Source organism: Chaetodon auriga, chromosome 2, assembly GCF_051107435.1.
Source record: "Chaetodon auriga isolate fChaAug3 chromosome 2, fChaAug3.hap1, whole genome shotgun sequence".
In the NCBI taxonomy this organism is placed as follows: domain Eukaryota; kingdom Metazoa; phylum Chordata; class Actinopteri; order Chaetodontiformes; family Chaetodontidae; genus Chaetodon; species Chaetodon auriga.
In genome coordinates, this window is record NC_135075.1 from 28,747,694 (window position 1) to 28,770,448 (window position 22,755).

General features: G+C 42.4%; 1 protein-coding gene across 3 annotated transcripts in view; it reads left to right on the plus strand.

Moving 5' to 3' along the window:
- Positions 1-22,755, plus strand: part of raly (RALY heterogeneous nuclear ribonucleoprotein) — a 117,852-nt gene that overhangs the window by 90,512 nt on the left and 4,585 nt on the right. For 2 of the 3 annotated variants that reach the window (XM_076745461.1, XM_076745472.1), the window contains exons 6-8: positions 3,846-3,968; positions 10,984-11,180; positions 13,129-13,176. In XM_076745461.1, coding sequence (XP_076601576.1) covers positions 3,846-3,968; positions 10,984-11,180; positions 13,129-13,173 — 365 coding nt within the window. In that variant the 3' untranslated portion in view covers positions 13,174-13,176. The remainder of the gene's footprint in view (positions 1-3,845; positions 3,969-10,983; positions 11,181-13,128; positions 13,177-22,755) is intronic. The other variant, XM_076745482.1, reaches the window with a different exon arrangement.

Below are 22,755 nucleotides of genomic sequence, written 5' to 3' on the forward strand. Positions count from 1 at the left end.
TGTTGAAAATGTGTTCGATCCTCTCGGGGTTCAGCTGACTGACGTGACAGATCGTGAGAGATTGTGAGATTGTTTTTGACCTTATTTCCTACTTTAACCAAGTAGTTTCAAACACAATGAAATGATTTTTTTTTTAAAGAGTGCATGTAGTTGAGACAACGGCTGCAATATTATCTTATTTTTTAGTCAGTATGTTTCTGTTCACTTCTGAGAGTCATCACTCAACCAGCAGCAGGAGATACGACTTCCATCTCACCACAATACATTTTTCAGCAGTGGCCCCTCGGATTTCTGTAACCTTGATGGAACGACTGTGTGTTGTATTAGAGAGGTTATCTGTCAGGACAGCCGTAGTAGACGCCCTGCAGAAAACTTTGAAGTTTATTACACTCCAAGTGCAATGAGGGAAAGTCAGCTCATGTAGACCACATCAAAGCAAAGGGACCAGAGATCGGGGTTAAACTCGAAGCTGTGAGACAAATCTGATGTGATAAACCTTCCATGGTTTTGTCTTTGTGTCTGAGACACAAAACCAACATCAGATGACTTGGATTTGGAGTTTCAGGCCCCCAATGATGTAAAAAGGCCTTTTGAAATACAAGAAATAACATTTTATTCCTCATTTGCTGAATAATTTACTGCTATCCTGCAAGATGATCTGTATGACACACAAACGGCAGAGGCAGATAGGACCGATCTCAAACGGCAGCCATAAGCTCTCTGCAGCAGTGTCATCAGGAAAGGAGCAGAAAACACTCTGATACCTTTTTCTTGATAAATACAGGCAGACAAATACACTTTTTTCAGACTAACGCTGCGGCGCTTGTTTAAAAAGTAAAAACAGGAACAAAATATTCTGGTGCTGAGTGGCAGGGCTTCACCTGGCTGCAGGGAAAATGCAAAAAAAGTCAAGATTTTGGGCAAAATAATGAGGATGCTGCAGAGGTCTGAGCGCCGGGTCCAGACATTAACAGGAGGTTGAATAATTAACATCATCAGTTTGTCAGTTAATTTGATGTTTCAGGTTGTTCTGAGGCTTGACAGCAGCAAACTGTTAAACGTACTAACGCTGGATAATCACATTTATGTCATTAATTCAGCAGCTTCGAGGAATTTCCAGGCTGATTTATTTGCCTTGACGCTCTGCTCAACAAAACTCCCTTTCCCTTGTGCTTTTGTTCCTCCTCAGAATTGTTCCAGAATCAAATTTTACTCAAAGTGATTTATAACAGCTGAGTTTTATTGGGACGTAAGGAGGAAGCAGACGCAGCTTTAGGCCCATTGTGATCTTCTACGTGCCGGCCAGCAGGCTAAACAAGCGCCTGATATCTGTCTGCCAGTGATGTTACTCTACTGACAGAACCAGAAGAATATCAGCGTGATCTGACAAAGTTACTTCTCGTAAAATGATTTATCCACAACTGTTCGGCTTTATTAGATCGCGTCTTGTATTTTTACTGAGAGGGACGTAAGTTGAAGTGGATCACAGAAATTCAGAGTGGCTGGTGGTAACTTTAATCCAGTAGCCGCGCTGGCTGCTGGTTTGAAGCTGCGAAGGCGGCTGCTCTGTCAGTTTAAATGTCTTTCACTCTTTGATTCCAGGGTTTTTCACACATTTTCTGAATGTTTTCCAAAGACAACTTGTAAAACTGACAGTCATAAATCTGTTTACACACTCAAATTGTGGGGACTCGCCTCTGTTTTGGGGATAAAATGTGAGTCCACATAAAGTAAATTATAAAATTTTATGAAGACTTATGAAGGGTTAAGGTCAGGTTAAGCATTTTAGGGTTAACGCTGGGGTAATGTTTAGGGATTTTAGGGTTACGGGGTAGGGTAATTTATGGTTAAGGGTTTTTAGGATTAAGATTGAGGGTTTTTAGGGTTAAAGATAAGGATTAGGTTAAGGATTTTTAGGGTTATGGTCAGGCTTACCATAAGTCTCCAGAAAATGAATGTAAGTCAATGGAATGTCCCCTGAAGTGATGAAAACATGACCGTGTGTTTGTGTTCGAGTGTAACCGTCCACGAGCGGCGTCTCGGCTGGTTCGCTTTGCGCTCAGATGTTTCCTACACGGAGACGTTTCTCTGGACACAGCTGATAGAGACATGGAGGCGAGACGCGACTGAGAGAGCGGCAACATGGGAGGAAGTGAAGGGTGAGAGAGACATGAGACAGCACTGGAGAAGAAGGACTCGAGACAAAACTGAAAGGCCTAGAAAGGAAGAAAGAGGAGAAGCAAAGAGACGAAGAAGAAAGAGAAGGAGACAAACAAGTAGGAGAGAGGAAACAAGTGGACAAGAGAAGGAAGGACTACTGAGCGACATTAGGACAAAAGGAAGAGAAAAGAGATGAGAAAGTGAGACGTAACAAGGGAGTGGTGAATGTGTATTGAGCAACACACACACACACACACACACACACACACACACACACACACACACACAGGGTCAGTGAAATGTGGTAGTAATTGTGAGTTCATTGTAGTGAAACAAAAACAACCGCCAGATGTGTTGCATGGTTCCAGTTGTTCTCTGCTGCCACTAATGTACTCATCACGTCCCGCCACCCTCCTCTTCCTCGGCCCTTTGTTTGAATTTTTAATGTCATTTTATTGCCGAACAAACGATAAAAAAGCGTGAATTCATGCGTACATACTGAAGCGTCCAGCAGGAGGAACTATCGGCCGTGCAGATCGTGTGTGGTGCTAAACGATTCCTGAATAAGTGAATTTTAAAATGAAGAATATCAAAACAATTTCAAATCTGTTTTTGGTTTGTTTGTTTTCAAAGTTTCTCACAGACTGTAATAAATCAAATTTCACAGCAGCTGAAATGTTGTTGCATATAACCCCTCCCCTCAAAAAAAAACAACTAATAATTCATGTTTTTTTTATTTGTTTCGATGGCAACGTGTTGAAACTACGAGCACGTTCCCATCAATTAGATCAAATAAAGAATCCGCTCCAGAGAGCCGTCACAGAGCTGCGGTGGTAAACCGATGAAGTAGTTGTTCGGTCTTTGAGCTCAAGAACAGTTAGAATAGAATAGAATGCCTTTATTGTCATTATATGTGGTGTACAACGAGATTTAAGACAACTCTGGTGGTGCTGTACTAGAAAAAAAGAATAAATAGCAAATAGTAAATAGTATAGTGCAGTAATAGTGCAGTAGATAGTAACAAATCCATCACTTTGACCCACAGCAAGACATCTCAATATGTGTTGGCCGGACCGTCCTGAAGTCTGGTGCAAATCTTCATGGCTCCCTCAGGATGATTCATGATGTTTTTGGTGTTGCTCTCACGTTCAGTCTTCTGCCCAAACGAAGCGGTCGGCAGAATAACGTCGCACCTTTCTGCATCGAACCTTTACGTTTCTCTGCGACGGCGCTTCATCTTTGGTTTGCTTTGGGCACAGAAACCGTTGGTTAGTGTTCGGAAAATATCCCGATTTGGCTTCAGATATCATGTTTTGTTGCCACCAACACGGCTGGAAAATTTCACGATGTCTCAGCGGCGGTCCGCTGCTTGGCAGTCATCTCGTCTCGTTGTCACGCCACCGCCGTCCCCTCCTCCTCCTCCAGACATGTACTGCATTTTCATTCTGGACGGGTGCCTCCAGGGATCGCTCCTGCCCGCTGGATGGCGGTGGTGTAACGGCGGCAAATAATGTTATGGCTCTCATTAGCGATCAGTATAGCATTACAGAGTCTGAACCCCGTTTTCTCGGCAGCCACTCTTAAAGAAATGTCCCATCGTCTCAAGGAAGTTTCTGAAACGCCAAAATGTTTGTGAGACGCGTGAATCGGGATGGACGCTAACGTCTCTGTCTGTCTCTCTCCAGCAGCAGTGAAGGGGACGGAGCTGCAGGCCATCAAGTCAGAGCTGACTCAGATCAAAGCCAACATCGAAGCGTTGCTGGGCAGACTGGAGCAGATCACAGAAGACACACACATCGCCGCCACAGGTGACACACACACACACGAATATTTCAGTGGTGATGGGAGTGATGAGAGCAGAGTGGAGCTCAGGTGAACAACGTGTTAATGTGATCACACCCACAGTTCGGTGACATCACCTCCGGTCCGAATGTCCAAGCGACACTGAACCCTAGATGACCTCTGGTCGTTTCTAGCTGATGCTCTGCACGCTAGCTCTGCCGCCATCGCTGTGTGAGGGTGTGAAAGAGAAAGAAACGCTTTTTCCCTTTAGGTAGAAGAGCCCATAAACAGTCACTCATCCTTTAATGTTGAAGCCACAATAAAAAAGAACCGCTTAAAGCACATTTTTGTGGCAATATTTCAACAAAGATACAGAAACAAGAAGGTTATGAAGCCGTTAAACAAAATTACTGGTATTTCTTCAATAATTAAACAATATAAACTCAACGCTTTTGTTAGCCTGGAACCAAGACATATTTTTTTAATGATATTGGTACATTATGCCTAAAATTGAGACACATGATGAGCACTATGAGACAGATACAGCCACAGTATCCATGAAGGAGCACTTAAAGAAGCATTTTTAGTGATTGTTTTCATTATAATTCAGGTCTGAACTACAAATTTCCACTTAAATGCTTGATTATATATAAACAAGGGTTCTAAAAAAAGTTTACACATTTATTTTCCCCAATTTTTATCTTGTTTAGATATATCTAATACAGAAATTTGACCCAAACATGACCGACACAGCCCTATTATTACTGTGAGGATGATAAACTGCATCCCAGCAGGCACTCTGTTGCTCTGGCATGCAAGGAGCTGAAAGACACGCGTATCTTGGCGCATGCTAAAAGTTACATACTGGCAAAATATTAAATCAACAGAAGAAAACTGTCCAAAGGGCATCTATTAAAAACATTTAATGGGTTTGGACGCAGTGAAGCCGGCAGCGATCCGGCTGAGGAGGCAGCGCAGGAGGATCGGCAGCAGGGTTTTAAGGTACGGCGACGGCGGCTTTCATCGAAGTGAACGGCTCTCAGAGAATGTCGACAGCGTGCAGGTGGAAGATGAAAACCAGCCTCGTCAGACAGTGAACAGCGTTCACAGATACTAAGATGAAGTTTTGATGATGGTGGTGCAGAGCACTTTCGTGTGCGCCACGTGTGCTCTTCAACGGCAGAAAGGTCACATCAAGAGAAATGAGCAGGAAATAACATGAAATACCAAATTTGGTCGTACTGATGTTATTTCCTGCGCTCTCCTCTGAAGCCACGCGTGACTTTTTTTTCTTTTCTTTTTTTTTTTCATGAAATACCTGCTGAGACTAAAGCAAACTGCCAGTGGAAAGATGCTTAAGAAAAAAAAATCTGTCCAAGGAGACGAACACCAAGCCGGTCGTAAAAGAAAAATAAGTGCTTTGGATTTCATGGATTCTTTTTTATCAATACGTGGACGATTTATTTGCTTAACTCTTTTTGACTTATTTATTTTTGATTTATCTGTACATGAAGTTCATCTCCGCCTGCCTCCACTTACATTAACTAATTTTGGGGGTAAATCTGTCCAGTCTGTATGTGCTCTGTGCAGCAGTGAAATTACTGGTTTTTTAACGGCAAATATTGCATTTGGAAAACCGTGTGACAAAATTAAAAGCTGACAAGATTTTAAAGCAAATGCTGCTCTTTTCAAGCAAACGGAAGGAAGAAAGATGGACAACATGTGCAAACAATTCAGGTTCGTCTGTACTTGGCTGAACCGGGCTGATATCCCAGCATCCACTGCATCCAGCTTCCATCATTATAAACCTTTGCAATACAGAAGTGCTGCCACAGGAGGGGAGGTCAAGCTCCTCTGTTATCCACTGGCAAGAGAAAAGAAGGGAAACTTTTCTAAGGCAAAATCTGAAGCTGTTTCACTCAAAAATAAGTGATTAAACAAAGTACAAACATCGGTATTTTATTCGTGGCCAAGCATCTGCTTCAGACCCACCAGGAATCCGTGCAATGAAATTCAGTGAAAACCAACAAATCCACACTTTGAAACCTACAACGTACGAACAAGATAAAAGAATGAACGTGTGTAAATAATAGATGTGACTGATATCGAACAGCATATATGGAACTCAGGACACTTCACGAAGCACGACGCAGAAATAGACGCAGCAATTCACAAATCTTGTGGCTGCGTGATGACGTGTGACTGCGTGATGACGTGTGGCTGCGTGATGACGTGTGACTGCGTGATGACGTGTGACTGCGTGATGACGTGTTACTGCGTGATGACGCGTGACTGCGTGATGACGTGTGGCTGCGTGATGACGTGTGACTGCGTGATGACGTGTGGCTGCGTGATGACGTGTGACTGCGTGATGACGTGTGGCTGCGTGATGACGTGTTGCTGCGTGATGACGTGTGACTGCGTGATGACGCGTTACTGCGTGATGACGTGTGACTGCGTGATGACGTGTTACTGCGTGATGACGTGTGACTACGTGATGACGTGTTACTGCGTGATGACGTGTGACTGCGTGATGACGCGTTACTGCGTGATGACGTGTTACTGCGTGATGACGTGTTACTGCGTGATGACGTGTGACTGCGTGATGACGTGTTACTGATCTGTTCATCGCTCTCAGCGGCTGCGGGAAGCACACGCTGTTTCCCAGCACAGTCATCTGTTGGATTTCCTCGAGGCAGCGAAGACACATCAGCGGGGCCGCTGCTCGGGCCCTTTGCAGCAGGTGAGAGGATCCGTGCTGCGCTGCAGCGGCACAGTTTTACCAGCACAGTAGCAGCACTGAATCTGTGTGTTAAAGTAACATCGAAGGGTCAAAACCTGCAAGACTGTACTTTGTTTTCTGTGTTTGGTGACACCCTGTGCTGCCATGCTCTGTAAAAATGGAAATAATGTTTTTAGATCTGTTGAAAATAACCCTTTTTGGTCATTAAGACCTAATTTGATTTTGCCATCTTGAGTTAAAAAGGTGTAGATGGTACTATAGATGGGTAATGTGCTGATTTATTGCCTCAGATTAGTTGAACATTTTTAGTCTATCGGCGCCCAAAATAGCAGCAAGCGTACGGAGTCAGTTCATGTGAGTGATGAGCCAGATCACCACTTTCAGACATTCTGATGCAGCATAACTGCAGGTTGTTCTGCAGATAAACAATAAAAAAAATGACTTTTCTAGGATCAGTGTTTCCAAGTTTATCTCTATCGGCTGACTGTAGATCTACAGTTAATAATTCCATGAATGCAGGTTTTCCATGACGTGTGCAGCAGGATTCCTGTCTTGAAATGGACAGAGTTTGGCTTTTTGCTGCAGTGTGGCCTTGAACAAAGTAAAAATTCTCCACAGACAGACAAAGTTCATCTCTTTTGTTTCACAAAAGAAGCTTCTGAAATGGCTCAGTAGTACCTTTTGTGACCTTTTGTGCACGTGACTCATGTACAAAGCGTAGATGTTACATACACACGACATATAAAACCATATCAAAAAACAGAATAATTGTTCCAATTTCGGTTCATACAAACAATAGAAGAACAGTAAACAACATCCAGAGAGAACAGCTGCAGCCAAATGAGAAACATGCACTCCGTTCCAGAGCGAAACTGAAAATTGAAATCACAAAAAAATGTCAAATTCTGCCGGACAAGCATGCAGTCGGGAGCAATCATCACTCTGACATCTGCTCACATCGTTTAGTATCTCTAATATGAGTACAATTACAGTAAAAGCAGAGGATAACAGCAGGCAGAAGGGCACTGAGGGAGGCCAAGACATATTTCTCCCATCTGCTGTTCGGCTGCGGTTCAGAACGCTGCGATGAACACAAGACTTTCCTGGACCTGCACGGTCTGGAGGGGATGTGGTCGACCTGAGGCGGCCGTGCTCTGAGGCAGGTTACCAGGAATGCTCTCTGTAGCTTCACGTTCTGACATCACTGTGTGCACATTTTGACCTTTGACCTTGCTTTAGCTTGTAGTTTGTGGTGGAGGAAGCAGAGCTGCGAAACTGAATAATTCATTTCCAAACCGCCTTTCCCGGGAATTAGTGTGAAACATCATGAGCAGGAGAGACGCAGATAGGAAACAACAACCTCAAAGTAAAACAGACCAATTGTAGAAGTTTCCCAGAAAGGTATTTATGGAAAACTTCAACTTCTTATGTAAAAAAAGTATCTCATACATCCAAGCATTAAAAGCACAACACATGTTTCTGCACTGCCAAATTTCTTCCATACAGCCATTCAATAAGCTAACAGAATACATTTAAACACATCCTCATGAAATGACTTGAACCTTTTCATGTCGCATTATGAAAAGTAAAGTTTTATCTTACTTGTCTTACTCAGAAGTGTTCCCAACTGTGCAGAGAAAGATCACTGCGTGTGTTTGCAACAGCAACCGCCAGGAAAAATAAAAAAAAAAAAAAACTTTATAATAACTGAACTGAAGAACTGTAAAGCTACGAAACCACAGTGAATAGAAGGAGACACCCTAATGAAAAGAGAGCAGCCGCAGCCTGGTCAGTGTTAAGCTGTGATCAGTTTCTCTGAAAGCATGTGGAGCTGGACCAAGTTCAGCGCTGAACCTGTATCTGCACCAGGAGCCTGGGATGCAGCTCCAGAGACAAAACCAAGTGTGTGTGTGGACGTGTATTACTGCCACTGTGGGGACGTAAACCTGTTTACAGTCACATCGTGAGGACTCACCTGCCTTATGAGGACAAAACACCCCATACTGTAATCACTGATTTTAGGGTTCAGGTCAGGCAATGTCAGTCTATGTGATGTGCTCTGAAGTGTGTGTGTGCAGTCTGATCCCAGGCCTGTGAATCACAGCCCACAGCTGGTATTTTGCCCGGTGATTCAGAGCTCTGGTGTTGCTGTGGCGCATAGGTGGCGCCAGAGATTGTTCCATGCCAGGGCTCATCGTTGGAGGGTTGACCTCCACCGTGCTTCAATGAGACTGGCTGCACTCCATCGTGGTTCAGGGTAATAACAGATAAGTGGTCGCCCCTTCCTTTGGAACAAACGTGAAGATTAAAGCTTTGTTATCACACCAAATAAGGCGATACTTCATGTTCTATATGCAAGATTGCTGGTGCATGAACACTTCTATTGTTTTTGTTTGCCACAAATTCATTCACAGTCAAAGCAGTTTGATAAGATAAGATAAGATAAGATAAGATAAGATAAGATAAGATAAGATAAGAAATAAGATAAAACTTTATTAATCCCATGTCGGGAAAATTAAATTGTTACAGACAGCAAACAACAAAAGAGAGACACAGAAAGATCAAAAAAGACGATAAAATGGATACAGAACAAAAATCAACTGTATATAAATATGCTTGTACTGTTGAACAGTAAAAAAAAAATGTGTAACATTGCACAAGATGTAATGGATATGAGCGTTTGTTAGCATGAATAACTGTAGAGCAAACATGGGTTTGTGATGTTGATGTGGGGAACAACATGGACACAGTTCTGTGTTAAATAATGCTGAAGGTAAACAGCTCTCCTACAACAGAATGACGAACAGACTGCTGCTGAACAGAAGTCCAGATACTCTTATTTGTGTCTTGGGAGGGTCGTGCTGTGCACAGAGTGCACACCAATTGCAGCTTTAGGGCACATTGTTTATGAGCATAATCATGTTTTACAGCTGATGTGACAGTTTCTGCAGCAGACTTCTGAAACATGTCAGCAGTCAAGTTTAGAAGTCGTGTAATCATGAAGAATCAAGACGATAAAACAGTTTTATGCATGTTTTTTGAGCTGTTGCAGAGTGCCGGCCATCTGCAGGACCCCAAACTGAACATTAGGCTCAGTTATTTATTGATCGTGACATTGAATTTGTCATGAAACCAGATACAGATATGCAGCATTTAAAAGTCAGTTTGAGCTGTCGTAAGCCCAAATATATGAACATCATCTGATGGTTCAAACTTGCTCTAAACATTAACAATAAAACCTTTTTTTTTAAAGTTAAAAATATAATTTTCAGCTCTCGAGACAAACAAGCATGAGAGACAGAGACCGCAGGGAAATTAGATTTTGAGTGACAGAATATTCCAGCCAGGAGCGCCGCTCTCACCAGGCCTGATCCGGGCTGCGTGTTCCTCCCTGGCCGCTAACCGTCACGCCACTGCCAGGGGTGAGTGCTGCATTCACAGTGTCACATAAGCACGACGGCAAAGCTTAAATATTAAAATATTAAAGGGAGTAAGGTAAGGGGCGTTGTGTTCGGTGATGAGGACCCTCCTGAGAAATCCCAAAGAGCATGGATTCAGTTAGAGCCTCGGTGGTGCCCCACGCTCGGCCCATGCTAGAGCTCGTGTGAGTGACGGCTTCCAACCAAAAACACATGAGCCAATCAGAGCGTTTAAAGGCACTGCTAGTCTCCACGTTTGTTTATCATAAGAAAGGCAACGTGAGCAATACACGTCCACACACACACACACACACACACACACACACACACACACTCATTTAAAGTACGAGTGTTGTGTGTGTTGCTGTCTTGCTGCTGGTTCTGTGTCTGATTTTCTGTTGTTTCGTCATAAATGTTTCAGGAGACACAGTTTTAACTCACGTTCATGTCTGTCCAGACTCTTACAGCAAATGCACTGAAGACTTTGAAGGAATTTAATAAAAAAAGTGTGTTTTCTGGTGACATGAAGTATGGACATGTATGATTGCAGTGAATACCGTCAGTGAGAAACAAGCTGTCATCACCTCGAGAATATTTTTCCCGACTGATGGAGAGCTTCACCACATCACAACGACGCTCACCTGAAGCTCAATATCAGCACAACCAATGAGCTTGTGGTGGACGACAATGCGTCAAATATGGATGCTGCTGCAAAGAGGCTACAAACTGTAAAACGTGGCTGCTTTTCACACATGTGGAGGAAACAGTGAAGCTCCTTTCACTATGATTCGGAGGATGTGAGCAGCTGTTTTCGTGTCTGACGCTGTGAAACTTCCAGATCAGCTTATTCTTCTTTGGCCTCTCTGTGTGTTGGTGCAGAGCTGAGGAAGGCAGAGGAGTGCAAGAGCGAGGAGGCGTGGCAGGAAGGGGAGGAGTCGAGCTCAGAGCTGGAGGACGAGGAGGAGCACAGACAGAACAGCGAAGCTGAAGACGAGGAGGAGGAGGAGGAAGAGGAGGAGGACGAGGAAGAGGAGGAGGGAGAGCACAGGCAGGACGGAAGCCACGAGCACATGCCGGTATTTACACCTGTGCGTGTGTGTGCGTGTGTGTGCGTGTGTGTGTGCGTGTGTGTGCGTGTGCGTGCGTGTGCGTGCGTGTGCGTGCGTGTGAGCTCGGCCTGCGTGGAGCTTCATCACACACAATGATTGATTGATTAGAAATGATTTGAATTCAGTTCCAGTGTGTTTTTATGGCTGCAGCTTTAAATCACATGGAAACATCTGATCCGACTGAAACAGCGTTTGAGGCTCCTGATGGTTTGAAGAGCTCAACGTTAGTCGACGTCAGGGTTTGGGTCCAGTAGATTGACTGATCAGCTAATTACCAGGAACGAATCAACAGGTTCATTTAAACAATTAAAACACACCACAAACATTTCAACACACAGCAGATCACTGATAGACTGATAGTTGTGAAAGCAGTTATTTTTAATAACGGGGTTAATAGGCTTTTCCCCACGAGAGCATGAACTCACCTTCCTCAGGTTTGACATCGAGCATTTCGATGCTGACAGCGTTTCCACTGCTGGACGATGCAACAGGATGACGTTATGTTCTACATGTAAGCATTTTACCAGAAATCAGCTTGTTTCTGATTAGATTTTCAGTCACTGGTCTCAGCGTGGCCCTTTTTTCTGCTGCTTCCTACTGAGAGACGTGCAGTCTAAAAGCACTGTTCTGCTCTTTTTGTTGGTTTAGCTGAAGCTCTTCACAGTTTCTTATTTGACTTTCTTGTTTAGCTTTGGACTCTGCTGCATGTGGTGTCAGAATTATCTCTCTCATAGGTCTTATTTTCTCTCAGTTAAAAAAGGAGTTCTTCAAGGTTCAGTCCTCGGACCAGTGTTTCTTCACGGTTCATTTAAGCAACTTCACCTCTTCACGGGACAATTGGATGACACTGTCCTTTAGTCCTTTAAGGTCTATTTGTATTTAACATTGTATTATAGAAGCATACATACTGAAAAAAAACAAAATCAATTACTTGCTTGTGTCTTACAGAACTACGTTTATGCAGATTTTTAAATAGAAAGAGATTCGAGGCCCCGCTGAAAAAAAGGTGGCCGAGAAAATCTCCTTTAAAAATCTATAATTTGTAACTTCATAACTTGAAACTGGTCCTGAACTGTAGATGTAGTGTATCAAAATTCAGTGCTGGACATAGTTATGGGATCACAGCTTTGTCTGCTTTACAGAAGAAACTGCCCGCTCCGTCAACCAGGAGAGGTCAGAACTTCATTTGTTTCTGAAGCTGTTTTACAGAAGCTGCTGCCGTGTCTCAGCGCTGCTGTCTTGGACTGTCGGAGGCCATTGTAGCCGCTCGCAGACACGGTCTGCTTTCTGTTATCGTGGCCACATACGCAGATTTGGCTTCAATAAAGCCTCATTAACGTCACAACACACGGACAGTTCAAAGGTTTAACTGCACATTTTAATGATTTGAATCATTTTTGCTTTAAATCCTTCAATTCTTCTCGTTTATTATTTGTCTCACTGTCAATTCCTGCTCCTTCACCGCTAAAATTACTAGTTTTACCTTGTTTTAGCCATGTCCTTTAACATAAACCCGGACATATATTGCATTTTAAATTGTGGTGCTTAAATGCTAATAAAACCTTCCCATCATAATGTGTTATATATGGTTTGCTGTGATTGAAGCTATGTTGTATTCGTTGCTTGTGGGATTTGATGCTCTCTGCTCTTCTAATTCCACACCAGCTGACTGCAGATGGCAGATAATCTTGGTTTGATTGCCGGGAAATTTGCTGTAAATAACATGAAAACTTACAAAGGGTTCTTTTGTGAATCTGTATGAAAGTATTCAGGATTCCAGCCTTCCCCTGTTGCCCTTATGTGACCTGAAATTTTACATAATCACAATCTGAGGCCAGTTGGATGCTTCCAGTACATATTTGTGTGTGTGTGTGTGTGTGTTGACTGTGGTCTTTTCTTCTGTTGTTTTATTCAGGAGAACAGTCACGTATCATCAGAGATGGACTCGATTCACCCATGAGAGGTGAGTGTTCCTGAAATCTGCTCGGATCTTGTGCACGAGGAGACATGTTGCAGGTTATTTGCTCTCCGATCGTAAACGGTGAAATCTTCAGAGCAGTCGCCCTGAGCAGCTCTGCTCTTTCGTCTGTGCTGCTGTGGGATTTAGCTTTGAGCCCCCCTCCACTCAAAAATACGTCTTCTTCTCGTGGACACAGTTGAATGCTTGAGACACTAGAGGGCTGTTTTCACACTCATCTGCTGAAAGTCTGTCTGTGCTGATTGAAAATCCACGTGGACCTTTGAGCTTTGTCAGCGACATCACAAACAATCCAAAATTCAATATTCAGCTGTGTCATGTGGAAACTTGAAGCCTCCAAAGCACAAACTCTCAGGGCGGACTCTTCGGGACAGCAGGAGACGTCTTGTGTGGGCAGTTAAACTTTAGACATGTCTTTGCAGAGATTGATCGTTTTTTAAATGAGGGTGAAATGACAGACATCATTTTAAGGACTTCAACAGTATAACAGAGCGTTTTTGTGGCAGAGCCGTATTAGAAACACATTAGACAAAGCACAGGGTTTTATACACATCTTAAAACATCTCTGCAGGGACCTTTAAGATACGCTGCAGTCCTGCTGCAGTTCAGCGTTTTTACCGTCTCAGCCGTACCAAAAAAAACACATAAAGCATGCTAACTTTTTGCATATGACCTTGTAAATGTCCTCTTGTGGTGAGAAAGGAGACGCTTCTCATAAGCATGCCAGTACAGTTCAATTTATTGAATCTACAGTAAGGCTTATTGCCCGACAAAGACAGCTCTGTATGAATGAAACACGATCCGTCTGAAGTCCTCCGGTGTCCCACGCTTTGTTAGCATCTCTTTCCAGCCGACGTGACGATGGCTCACACAGGGCGACGCAGCGAGGTTCAGTCCAGAGTTATATCGAACAGGTCAATTTTCTGGGGCAGCCTCGTCATGTCTGGAACTCTCCGTAATGCTTTGAAGGGGCAAATCAGATGCAAATCAGCCTCGACGTCTTCCAATTTGAACCCGACTGCAAGGAGCAGGAAGTTATCAAACAAGTACCAAATCAGTCATGTTCAGTTTTTTAAGACTTCAGACACAGCAGATAGTAACGGGAGATGAGTTTTCTTTTGTTCTGTTTGTGGAGAAGCAGGTTTTCTGTATGAAGAACTCTGTACGATCACACTCACACCTCAGGCGGTCCCACCGATCTGCTTTGGATCTGCAGGATCTGCAGTTTTAACAGGTCACGCTGCAGAACAGCCGGTCCGGTTCTTCAGACTCTGCTTATTTCCAGCGTTTACTCACCGTTGTCATCACTTTAGATGGCTTCCCGTCTTTTATTTTACCCATTGAGGAGTTGTTTTCCACTGAATTATTTTAAAAGAAACTATTATTTTACTACGTTTTATGCTGATTACAATCTAATGAGAACGAACAGGCCTGGATGCTTTCATGATTGAAAACATCTTAAAATAAGCTCAGTCCAAGTATGTAAAAATGTTCTTAACATTAAGGTAGAAACTAAAAGGAGTAAAGGGAATAAAAAGGATGTGTAGGACAAGAACCAAGAACAAACAGACAATAAAAACAGATGCAACAATTAATCAACTGTAGAGGCTGCGCACATTATATACAGAGAGTATAAAAATACTCACGATTCACGATGATTCATTTGATACAGATTTGTTTTGCTCTAATGACTAATACTGAGTTTGTACAGTGCTTGTTTGAGTGCTCTCACCTGCAGGACGGCACATTTTCTTAATGAAGTCTTGCATATAGTATTTCAATTCTGAACTGAATTATGATTCCAGCAGCACAAATAAAAATTCACCTCCAGCTGCGTCAGCGGAGATCTCAAATACTGGAACAGCCTTCTGTGTGTGGTTCAAAACCTCTATTTTTTATTTCCTCTAAGCAGAAGCCTAACGAGGATCCCAGTGGAGCTTTGTCTGCTGCGGCTGGAGTCATTGTGAAGGTGTTACTCTTCATCCAAGATTTTTTCCAGCCCACTTCATCTAAACAAACCCTGACACTCGCCTCTACATAACATCTCAAAACACGAGCTCAGATGTATATTTCTGTAATTGAAGGCCCCCCAGGCTCGTGCCTGATTATGTGGACAGATTGGTGAGAAAGGGCCCCTCAGTGTCTCTGAAGCAGGACGTTATCAGACACCGTGTCTCATCGGATAACAAAGAGGCAAACTGCATTGGCAGGAAATGGGAACAAAAACAGTTTGATTCTGCGTTTCTGCACAGCACTCCAGCTTCTCCCACAAAGTCTAGCTCGTGAACTCGATCACGCCACTCAAACTTAAAACAAATCAGCTGTTTTCATATTGCTCCCTGCAGTGAAATTCTTCCCTTTCCTTCTCCGAGGTCGAGGCCGCTCCGTCTAATCACTGAGCAGTCCCGCTGCTTTTATTGAACAGGATGTCATAGCTTTCGTTAACTTATAGCATTATAGCGAACCTGATGACCTTATTAAGCTCTCTCATGTGAAACACAAGGTTTGTTGGCAGATATTGAAAAAGAAACTTTCTCTCTGGAATGAAATGGGATGTTTTGATTTTTATTGATGTTTAAAATTCATTTCTTTTCTGAAATTGTTCAAAAGAACGTTAAAAGTGAAAAAAATCTCACCAGAATGAGACGCACAGGAATTATTTAAAGTACGTAGGTGACATTTTAAAGAGGCGTTCAAGCCATGAACAGATGCACTGCGCTCACTAACAGCATGCATGTGAATATCTGCTTATTCTGAATCCGATGCAGCAACGTAGGGATGAGAGCGACTAAAGACTGGGAAAGACGTGGAACGCTCCAAAAACACCTGTTTGTTATTGCTTTTCAAATTTCTTATTTCTTGTTAATTATTTTTCATTTTTGATTTTACCATTCATGTGGTTTTTTATTTCATTTTTCTCCCCCTTAACTGGATGATTTTGTACTTTGTTCTAATAAGTGCTCCATAAATAAAGCTTATTATTATTATTAGTGTTGTTATTCTAAACAGCTCTGGTCATGTGACACTGTGCATTGTTCCATTATTGCTGGAAATGCATTGATATGTCATTCAGAAACATTTCTAAAGTCTGTTATGGTCACTGTTGGATGGATGAGGTTAAACGCTTTGAGGTCGGGTTAAAGGACCATGCTGAACTATTTCAGGTTTTATTCCAGTTACCAGGAATCAGCTTTACTTCGTTAATGTAACTTTGATGATAATCAAAGTTTACATTGCAGCACAAAATGCAAGTTGTCTCTGTATTTCAGCATTTGGTTCGGGCCTCTGCTGTGCGCTGAAATACAACCAGTTACATGCTGTCTGAAACATTACTCACTTCTAATCGAGACATCTCTCTCTTTTAAAACAAAGTTAAACATCTTCACATGTTTAGTTTGACGAGCCGTCACACAGATCTCACAGCAGGATCAGCTCCTGTGGAGTTTAAAGGAGAGATTTACTTTCTCCAAATTTCTTCTCTCAATTAAATTAAAGACCAAAGGCATTCGACTGGACGCAGGAAGCGGGCCAGTGTCCTCCTTCATTAGCAAAGCGCTGAATTATCCTCAGTGTTTCCAGTTCCTAACTGATGGATGATTTCAAGATCACAAACAATATGAAGGAAAAGACCTCGTTGGAAAAACTCATTTGAGTCAGTGATTATTTTTTCGTTGCACCACAAATCATTTTATTGATTTACAGTCTCCTCACCTCTCGTGTGGATTTCTGCTCTGCGTGTTCTGTGGTCCATGGTTTCCACTCTTTATTTACAGGACTACTGAAGCGTCACCACCATCGCTTATCGAATTATTACCATCAACTGTCATTGGCACGATAAAGATTTTATTTGCCCTTTTACCTTGTGTTTTTGTTTGTAACTCCACAGGCATCAGGCAGTGATAAGACGTGGAGACCCAAAGCAGTCAGTATTAAACACAGGAGTCTGCAGCCATGCTGGCGCCTCCGTGAGTTTGTACTCAGGCCCAACGCTGCTTTGAGCCGAGCATTAACATCGGCCCGCTATGCTAACAATACGAGCTGCCAGTATTTTGATTAGAGTAGAAAGTGCTTTATTAATCTCGCGTTGTGGACGTTCAGTTTTTACACTCCGTTCAAATACACAAACATGCACACACACACACACACACACACACATAAGGCATGTAGACAGGCATTGGTTGGAGATGCCACATGCACTAGTTGGTGCTACAAGCAGTTCAGATGAGGATCACAGTGAGGACTCGCTCAGCGCGTACTGTGGTCCATGCTGGACTTGAACCAGACAACTCTGGTTCCCAGTCGGTACAGACTGAGCCACTGCCGCCCAGCCATGACCGTTTCACCCCCATTTCCTGTCTGCCTCTTTGCTGTCACTGTCCAGTAAAGGCAAAACATGCCAACAAAACAATCTATAAGATAAAACAATTAATAAAAATAAAAAAAATAGCTCTAAACACAAAGTGAAGCAGGCGGTTATGTTTTGCAGGTATTTTGTCATAAACCAAATTAAATTAAACATTACAATTCATCTGGAGGGGAAATAATCAAAATAGATTAATAATAATAATAATAATAATAATAATAATAATAATAATAAAATGTCTAAATGTGTAAAGTCCAAACCATCCAAAATAAATAAATAAATAGATTTGTCTACATTCTGCAGCCTCAGTGGAGTAGAGCATGCTGCTCAGTGTGTGTGTGTGTGTGTGTGTGTGTGTGTGTGTGTGTGTGTGTGTGTGTGTATATATATGTGTGTGTCTTTGCACCACGTTTGCTATGGCAATGGCCCACATTTCCCACCATGCATTGCTGGATCGAGCAGCTAAGTTTGCAGTTGTGCAGTAATGTGTCTGTTCAGAATGTGGTGCTCTATGTTAGTCTTGTCATTTTCCTGCTGGTTGTTAGCCGTTTGTGAGGTGGCTGCTTCATTTCTTGATCACAGTTGTGTTTTCAACTGTATTCTGAGTTTTTGTTCCCTGTGTTAAATATCCTTTAAATATCCTTGTTGACATCGCCGGGCGCTTTGGACACTGGATACAGTAATGTGGTAAATTACTGTGTAAAGGAGTCTGAATGTTGCTGATGAAGTAAGAGAAAGCGTGTGAAGTTGAAAGGGAAGGAAACAGGGCACGGTGGTAACCTAAAGCATATGTCAGTGTCACAGTTATGCAACATTCGTCTTTACAGGCACGCTTTTGTCCGAAGTACTCCGTAACTCCATTCCATACATTTTCAGCACGAGTGGAATTCAGCCCATCACGTTGGCAGTTAGCTCCTCAGGCAGGGCACAATTTGAACAAGGTGTAAAAATATGGCTGAAGAATGAGGTCCAGCTGAACTTTTATGTGAGGGATGAAACTGATTTATAGTCCTAGTGCATGGAAATCTGCTGAAAATGTCCTCAAATACATCACGTTAGTTAAACTGCTGCCCTTGCAGTGCCGGCTTCAGACAGAATGTGAATATCAGTCCAGTTTTACATGTGAGAGTCCCAGGCGGAGTGTGTTTCTGCCCTGTTGTACTGATGTTCCTGACAATACACAATAATTCACCACAGAAGAAGAGAAGCACCGTGCTCTCCAGCAGAGGAGGCAGCTACATCACACAGAGTGATCATCTGTAGTGTGGAAACATTGCCGATGACTGTCAGTACTTTTCCACAATGTTTATTATCTTTTATTTTCCAGCTTCTTCACTTTCTCCACACTCGCACATCAAAGCATTTATTTATGCAGGGTTTCTCTCACACTCTGCTCAGTGACGTGCACGTCATATTTTAAGCCTCGAGTCCATCATACTGTTCACACATGGGTTATCATAGCAACACATAAGCCCAAAAACAAGCATATGTCAGTCTAACAATAGAAACTCTGTCCAAGATGACAGATGGCTAATTTACTGCAGTAGTTTGGTAAGCCATGCTCAGTGTCCAGTCTGTTGCAAGACGGCCCCAAAAAGGAAGCTTTAACACAAACAAGTTGTCCTTTAGATCTGCACTGATTTAAGTGGGAGCAGCAGAGCAGTGAAAAGCAAACACTTACTCACCTAACGCAGTCGAAACGGTGAATGTGTTCAATGTGAACGTGTAAAAAAAAGTTTTGTTTTCAGGAAACAAGAGCTTTTCATGTTCCTGCTTTAAACTGTCCGTCTCTTTACTGAAGTATACTTTTGAGCCAGTAATGTACTTTAATTTACTATATCTTCCACATAACTGGTCTGCTCTAAAAGCAGGGATGGAGTGTCGGGGTTGTCTGTGCACATTTGATGCTATGCAGGAAGTGGGTCTATAAAAGAGCACAGTACCAAAACCTTGTCCCCTTTCCCAAAAGCTCTTGTTTTACCAGTTAACTCACTTCTCAAAAACCTTACTTTTATAGTTACTGTACACTTTTTTGGATGACAGCTGCAGTATAGTGGACTGACATGTTTAACTCACAGCTTTGACACTGTATTCAGCCCACAGACTGATTTCTTCTCTGGTGATCACAGTTGCTCTTAGTCTGCTGAGCTCCTGAGCACAACGCAGCAGCAGTGAACTCAGTTCACTCTCAACACAATCAGCAGAATAAATGTTGGCATTGTAGGTTTCTGCAAACCACAGATATGCTGAAAATTTACATCTAATTCAATTTTCAGTTTTTTGTTGTGATAATGCTGTAGTTAAGCCTTAGGCACAAAACCCTCTTGGTTAGAGATTGGATGAAAACACCCAGATTTACTGTCACAAACACGGACGGAAAATGTCCTGACATCCTAGAACAGTGTTTGCTTGCCTACCTGTCATCACCACCACCACCACGTCCTCCACCTGATGAGAAACTCAGCTCATAAATGTACCTGTAATCCGACGCGTCCTTGGTTTGCAGAAACACACAATGGCAACATTTTATGCAGTGATTAAAGTGGTGGTTTAGGACAGCCTTTGATAATCTACTGATGGTGCACTGCATTTATTTATTTATTTATTTTTCTTTTTTTGGTCTGTCTGACTGTCTTAAACATCACTATTCAGAACAGGGTTGTTGAGTTCATGTGGCGCCCTGATGATCCAGTCCCCAAACACTTTCCCTCAGCACAAACAATGTGGTACTGTAGGTCTGACCAATCAAGGCTGGAGTTGTCCTTCAATACTTTAAAGACCACTGTGGTTTCATTTAAAGCTGTGGACCCAAAAAATGTATGCAAGCATGAACATTAGATGTTTTGGCAGAAAGGCCAAGTTCAACAAGGACAAAAAAGAGAAAAAAAAGAATTTTCAACCCACTTTCCATCATTAAAATGGGTTTTTTTGTGCTCCCACCTCCACAGACAGTGGATGGAGAGAGGGCAGCTCACCGCATGTATCTCAAATCAAACCGTCAAACGGGGCAAAACTGATCAAATATGATCAAGATTATGTTACTGCACTGCTTATTCCTCACCTCAAATATTTTCAGAAACATATTTTAATGCACTGTGTAGTCAAGGGTGTTGGTTTGATGTGGAAAGCGGTGGACATAACTCATGGTTAAACTCTTACCTCTTCACTCATCTTGTCTTTCCCTGTCTGGTCTGGGCCGTCTCCCTTTCTCCTTCTGTCTCTCTCTGATGTCTCTATTAAGAACAAAGCTCAATCAAAATGAAGTCCTAATTTCCTACACAGGTTATGAAAATGAAGGAATCTTCTCATTTGAAATACAACACTGGATAATAAACGTTATTCACTTACTATTTATTATGATAGATGTAAAACAAGTGAGCTAACTCAGCCTCTTAAGACATACATGGCTACTTACATTTACCAAGAAATAAGACCTTCTGTCTCACTTTTTTTAACGTCTGTGATGCTAATCAAGAAACTACAGTACAGTTAACTACAGTAATCCTGCAAGACGGAATAGCAAACTAGCCCTTGAAGAAATGCTAATGCTGCTCTTATTTGACCAACATGAGAAGAAGAGTTAATGTTAGCCAAGTCAAAAGTAATAGCACAAAATCACCCCACAGCACACCTTGTTACCACATTTAGCTTGCTAGCTAACTATGTTAGCCTATCTGTTAATGCTAGCTGAGGATGCTAGGTACTAGTATAGCGTTAATATGACCATTTTTATTTGCACAGTTGTAACCTTAGCAGACGATGACAGTTCTTGGCGTGTAGTGAGTTAGCCAGCTCTGTGTCTTTCTCATCATTGAACACTCAACATGTTTAATTTGATATCATAACGTTAGCGACACAGAATCCGAAGCAACTGCGACACGACAGCCTGGACTGTCCTGTGCTCTCTCTCCTCAACTAAGTGCGCTCATAGACTGTATGAAACTTGAACGTAGTCTTAGTGTCGTCATCCACAGGTTTCTGAAGAGCCGTTGTAAAGCTCACTGACATTGGCTCCGACCGTCGCCATCTTGGCAGTGACTTCACCAAACTATAAAAATGAGCCAAGAGGTGGAGCCTGGTTGATGAAGTCGAGCAGCTAGCTGTCAGCATAACTTTAAGCCTGAATTAAAATGAGCAGCAGAGTTATGTCAACATTCAACCCCGTACAGTTGTCACGAACAGGGAAATTAGCTGTGGAGACCAAAACTGTTCCTCTGTTCATGTTGCATCTATTTCAAACATATTTGTGTCTTTCCACTGCAAAGCCCAGTTTTGTGAAAATCCTCCAGCATTGAAATACTTCTTTAAATGACCTCCCCTGTGAACGGAGCAGGAGAAATGGCTGTTAATAAGTCAATCTGTCAGAAACTGATTCAAATATTTTCAACTAAGCAGGTTTGATTTACACACCTGACGTCTCCACAGCTCGTCATGTCGGGTGGAACAATAGTAAAATCTGAGGTGCATTTTCTTGGAAAATGTTTCAGCTCAGCTAGAACGTCTGGTTTCCTTCTATCTCACTCTCTCTATGCTTTATTGTCTGAAATATGAATTAAATAGGTCAGCATTCTGAAAAGTACGCTTGTTGTATTCCTTCCAGAGAGTGGAAGGAATACAACAAGAGGAGGAAGGAGGAGACTGATATCAAGCTCAGTGTCTGTGTTAGGCCTACATATGGCACCACATTCAGGTCATAGAGTGAAAAATACACCTATCAGCACCTTTCAAGTCTTGTTTAATGCAAACATTAACAGAAACATCAAGACGGCGGTTTATGACTTTAGGTGAAGGGACATGCTCAAACTTATTTATCTCACAAAGAAAACACATGTTGAACTGTTCCTTGAAATGTGCAGCATGAGTCAGCAGTGTCTCACACGCTCAAGAATGACGAAGACAAGTCAGTGGATCGGATAGATTAGATAACGAGAACAAGGATAAGAGTCCTAATTATGCAAAAAGGTTTGGTTTTCACCCTGACAAGCTCAAATGCCCACATGAGGGAGAGAAATATGAGACACTGGATGCCTGTTAGGAAGATACCGTTTGTCTTTGCTGTAATGCTGCTCTGGGTAATTTCAATGGAAACATTAATTTAGGAATAATCAGCAAGCAGCAAAGGGCCCATAGATCAATTAATAAAGCATCTCAAGGCCCTTTCCATGTAGATTGTTGTTGTCTGGAACTTTCTGTGGCACAGT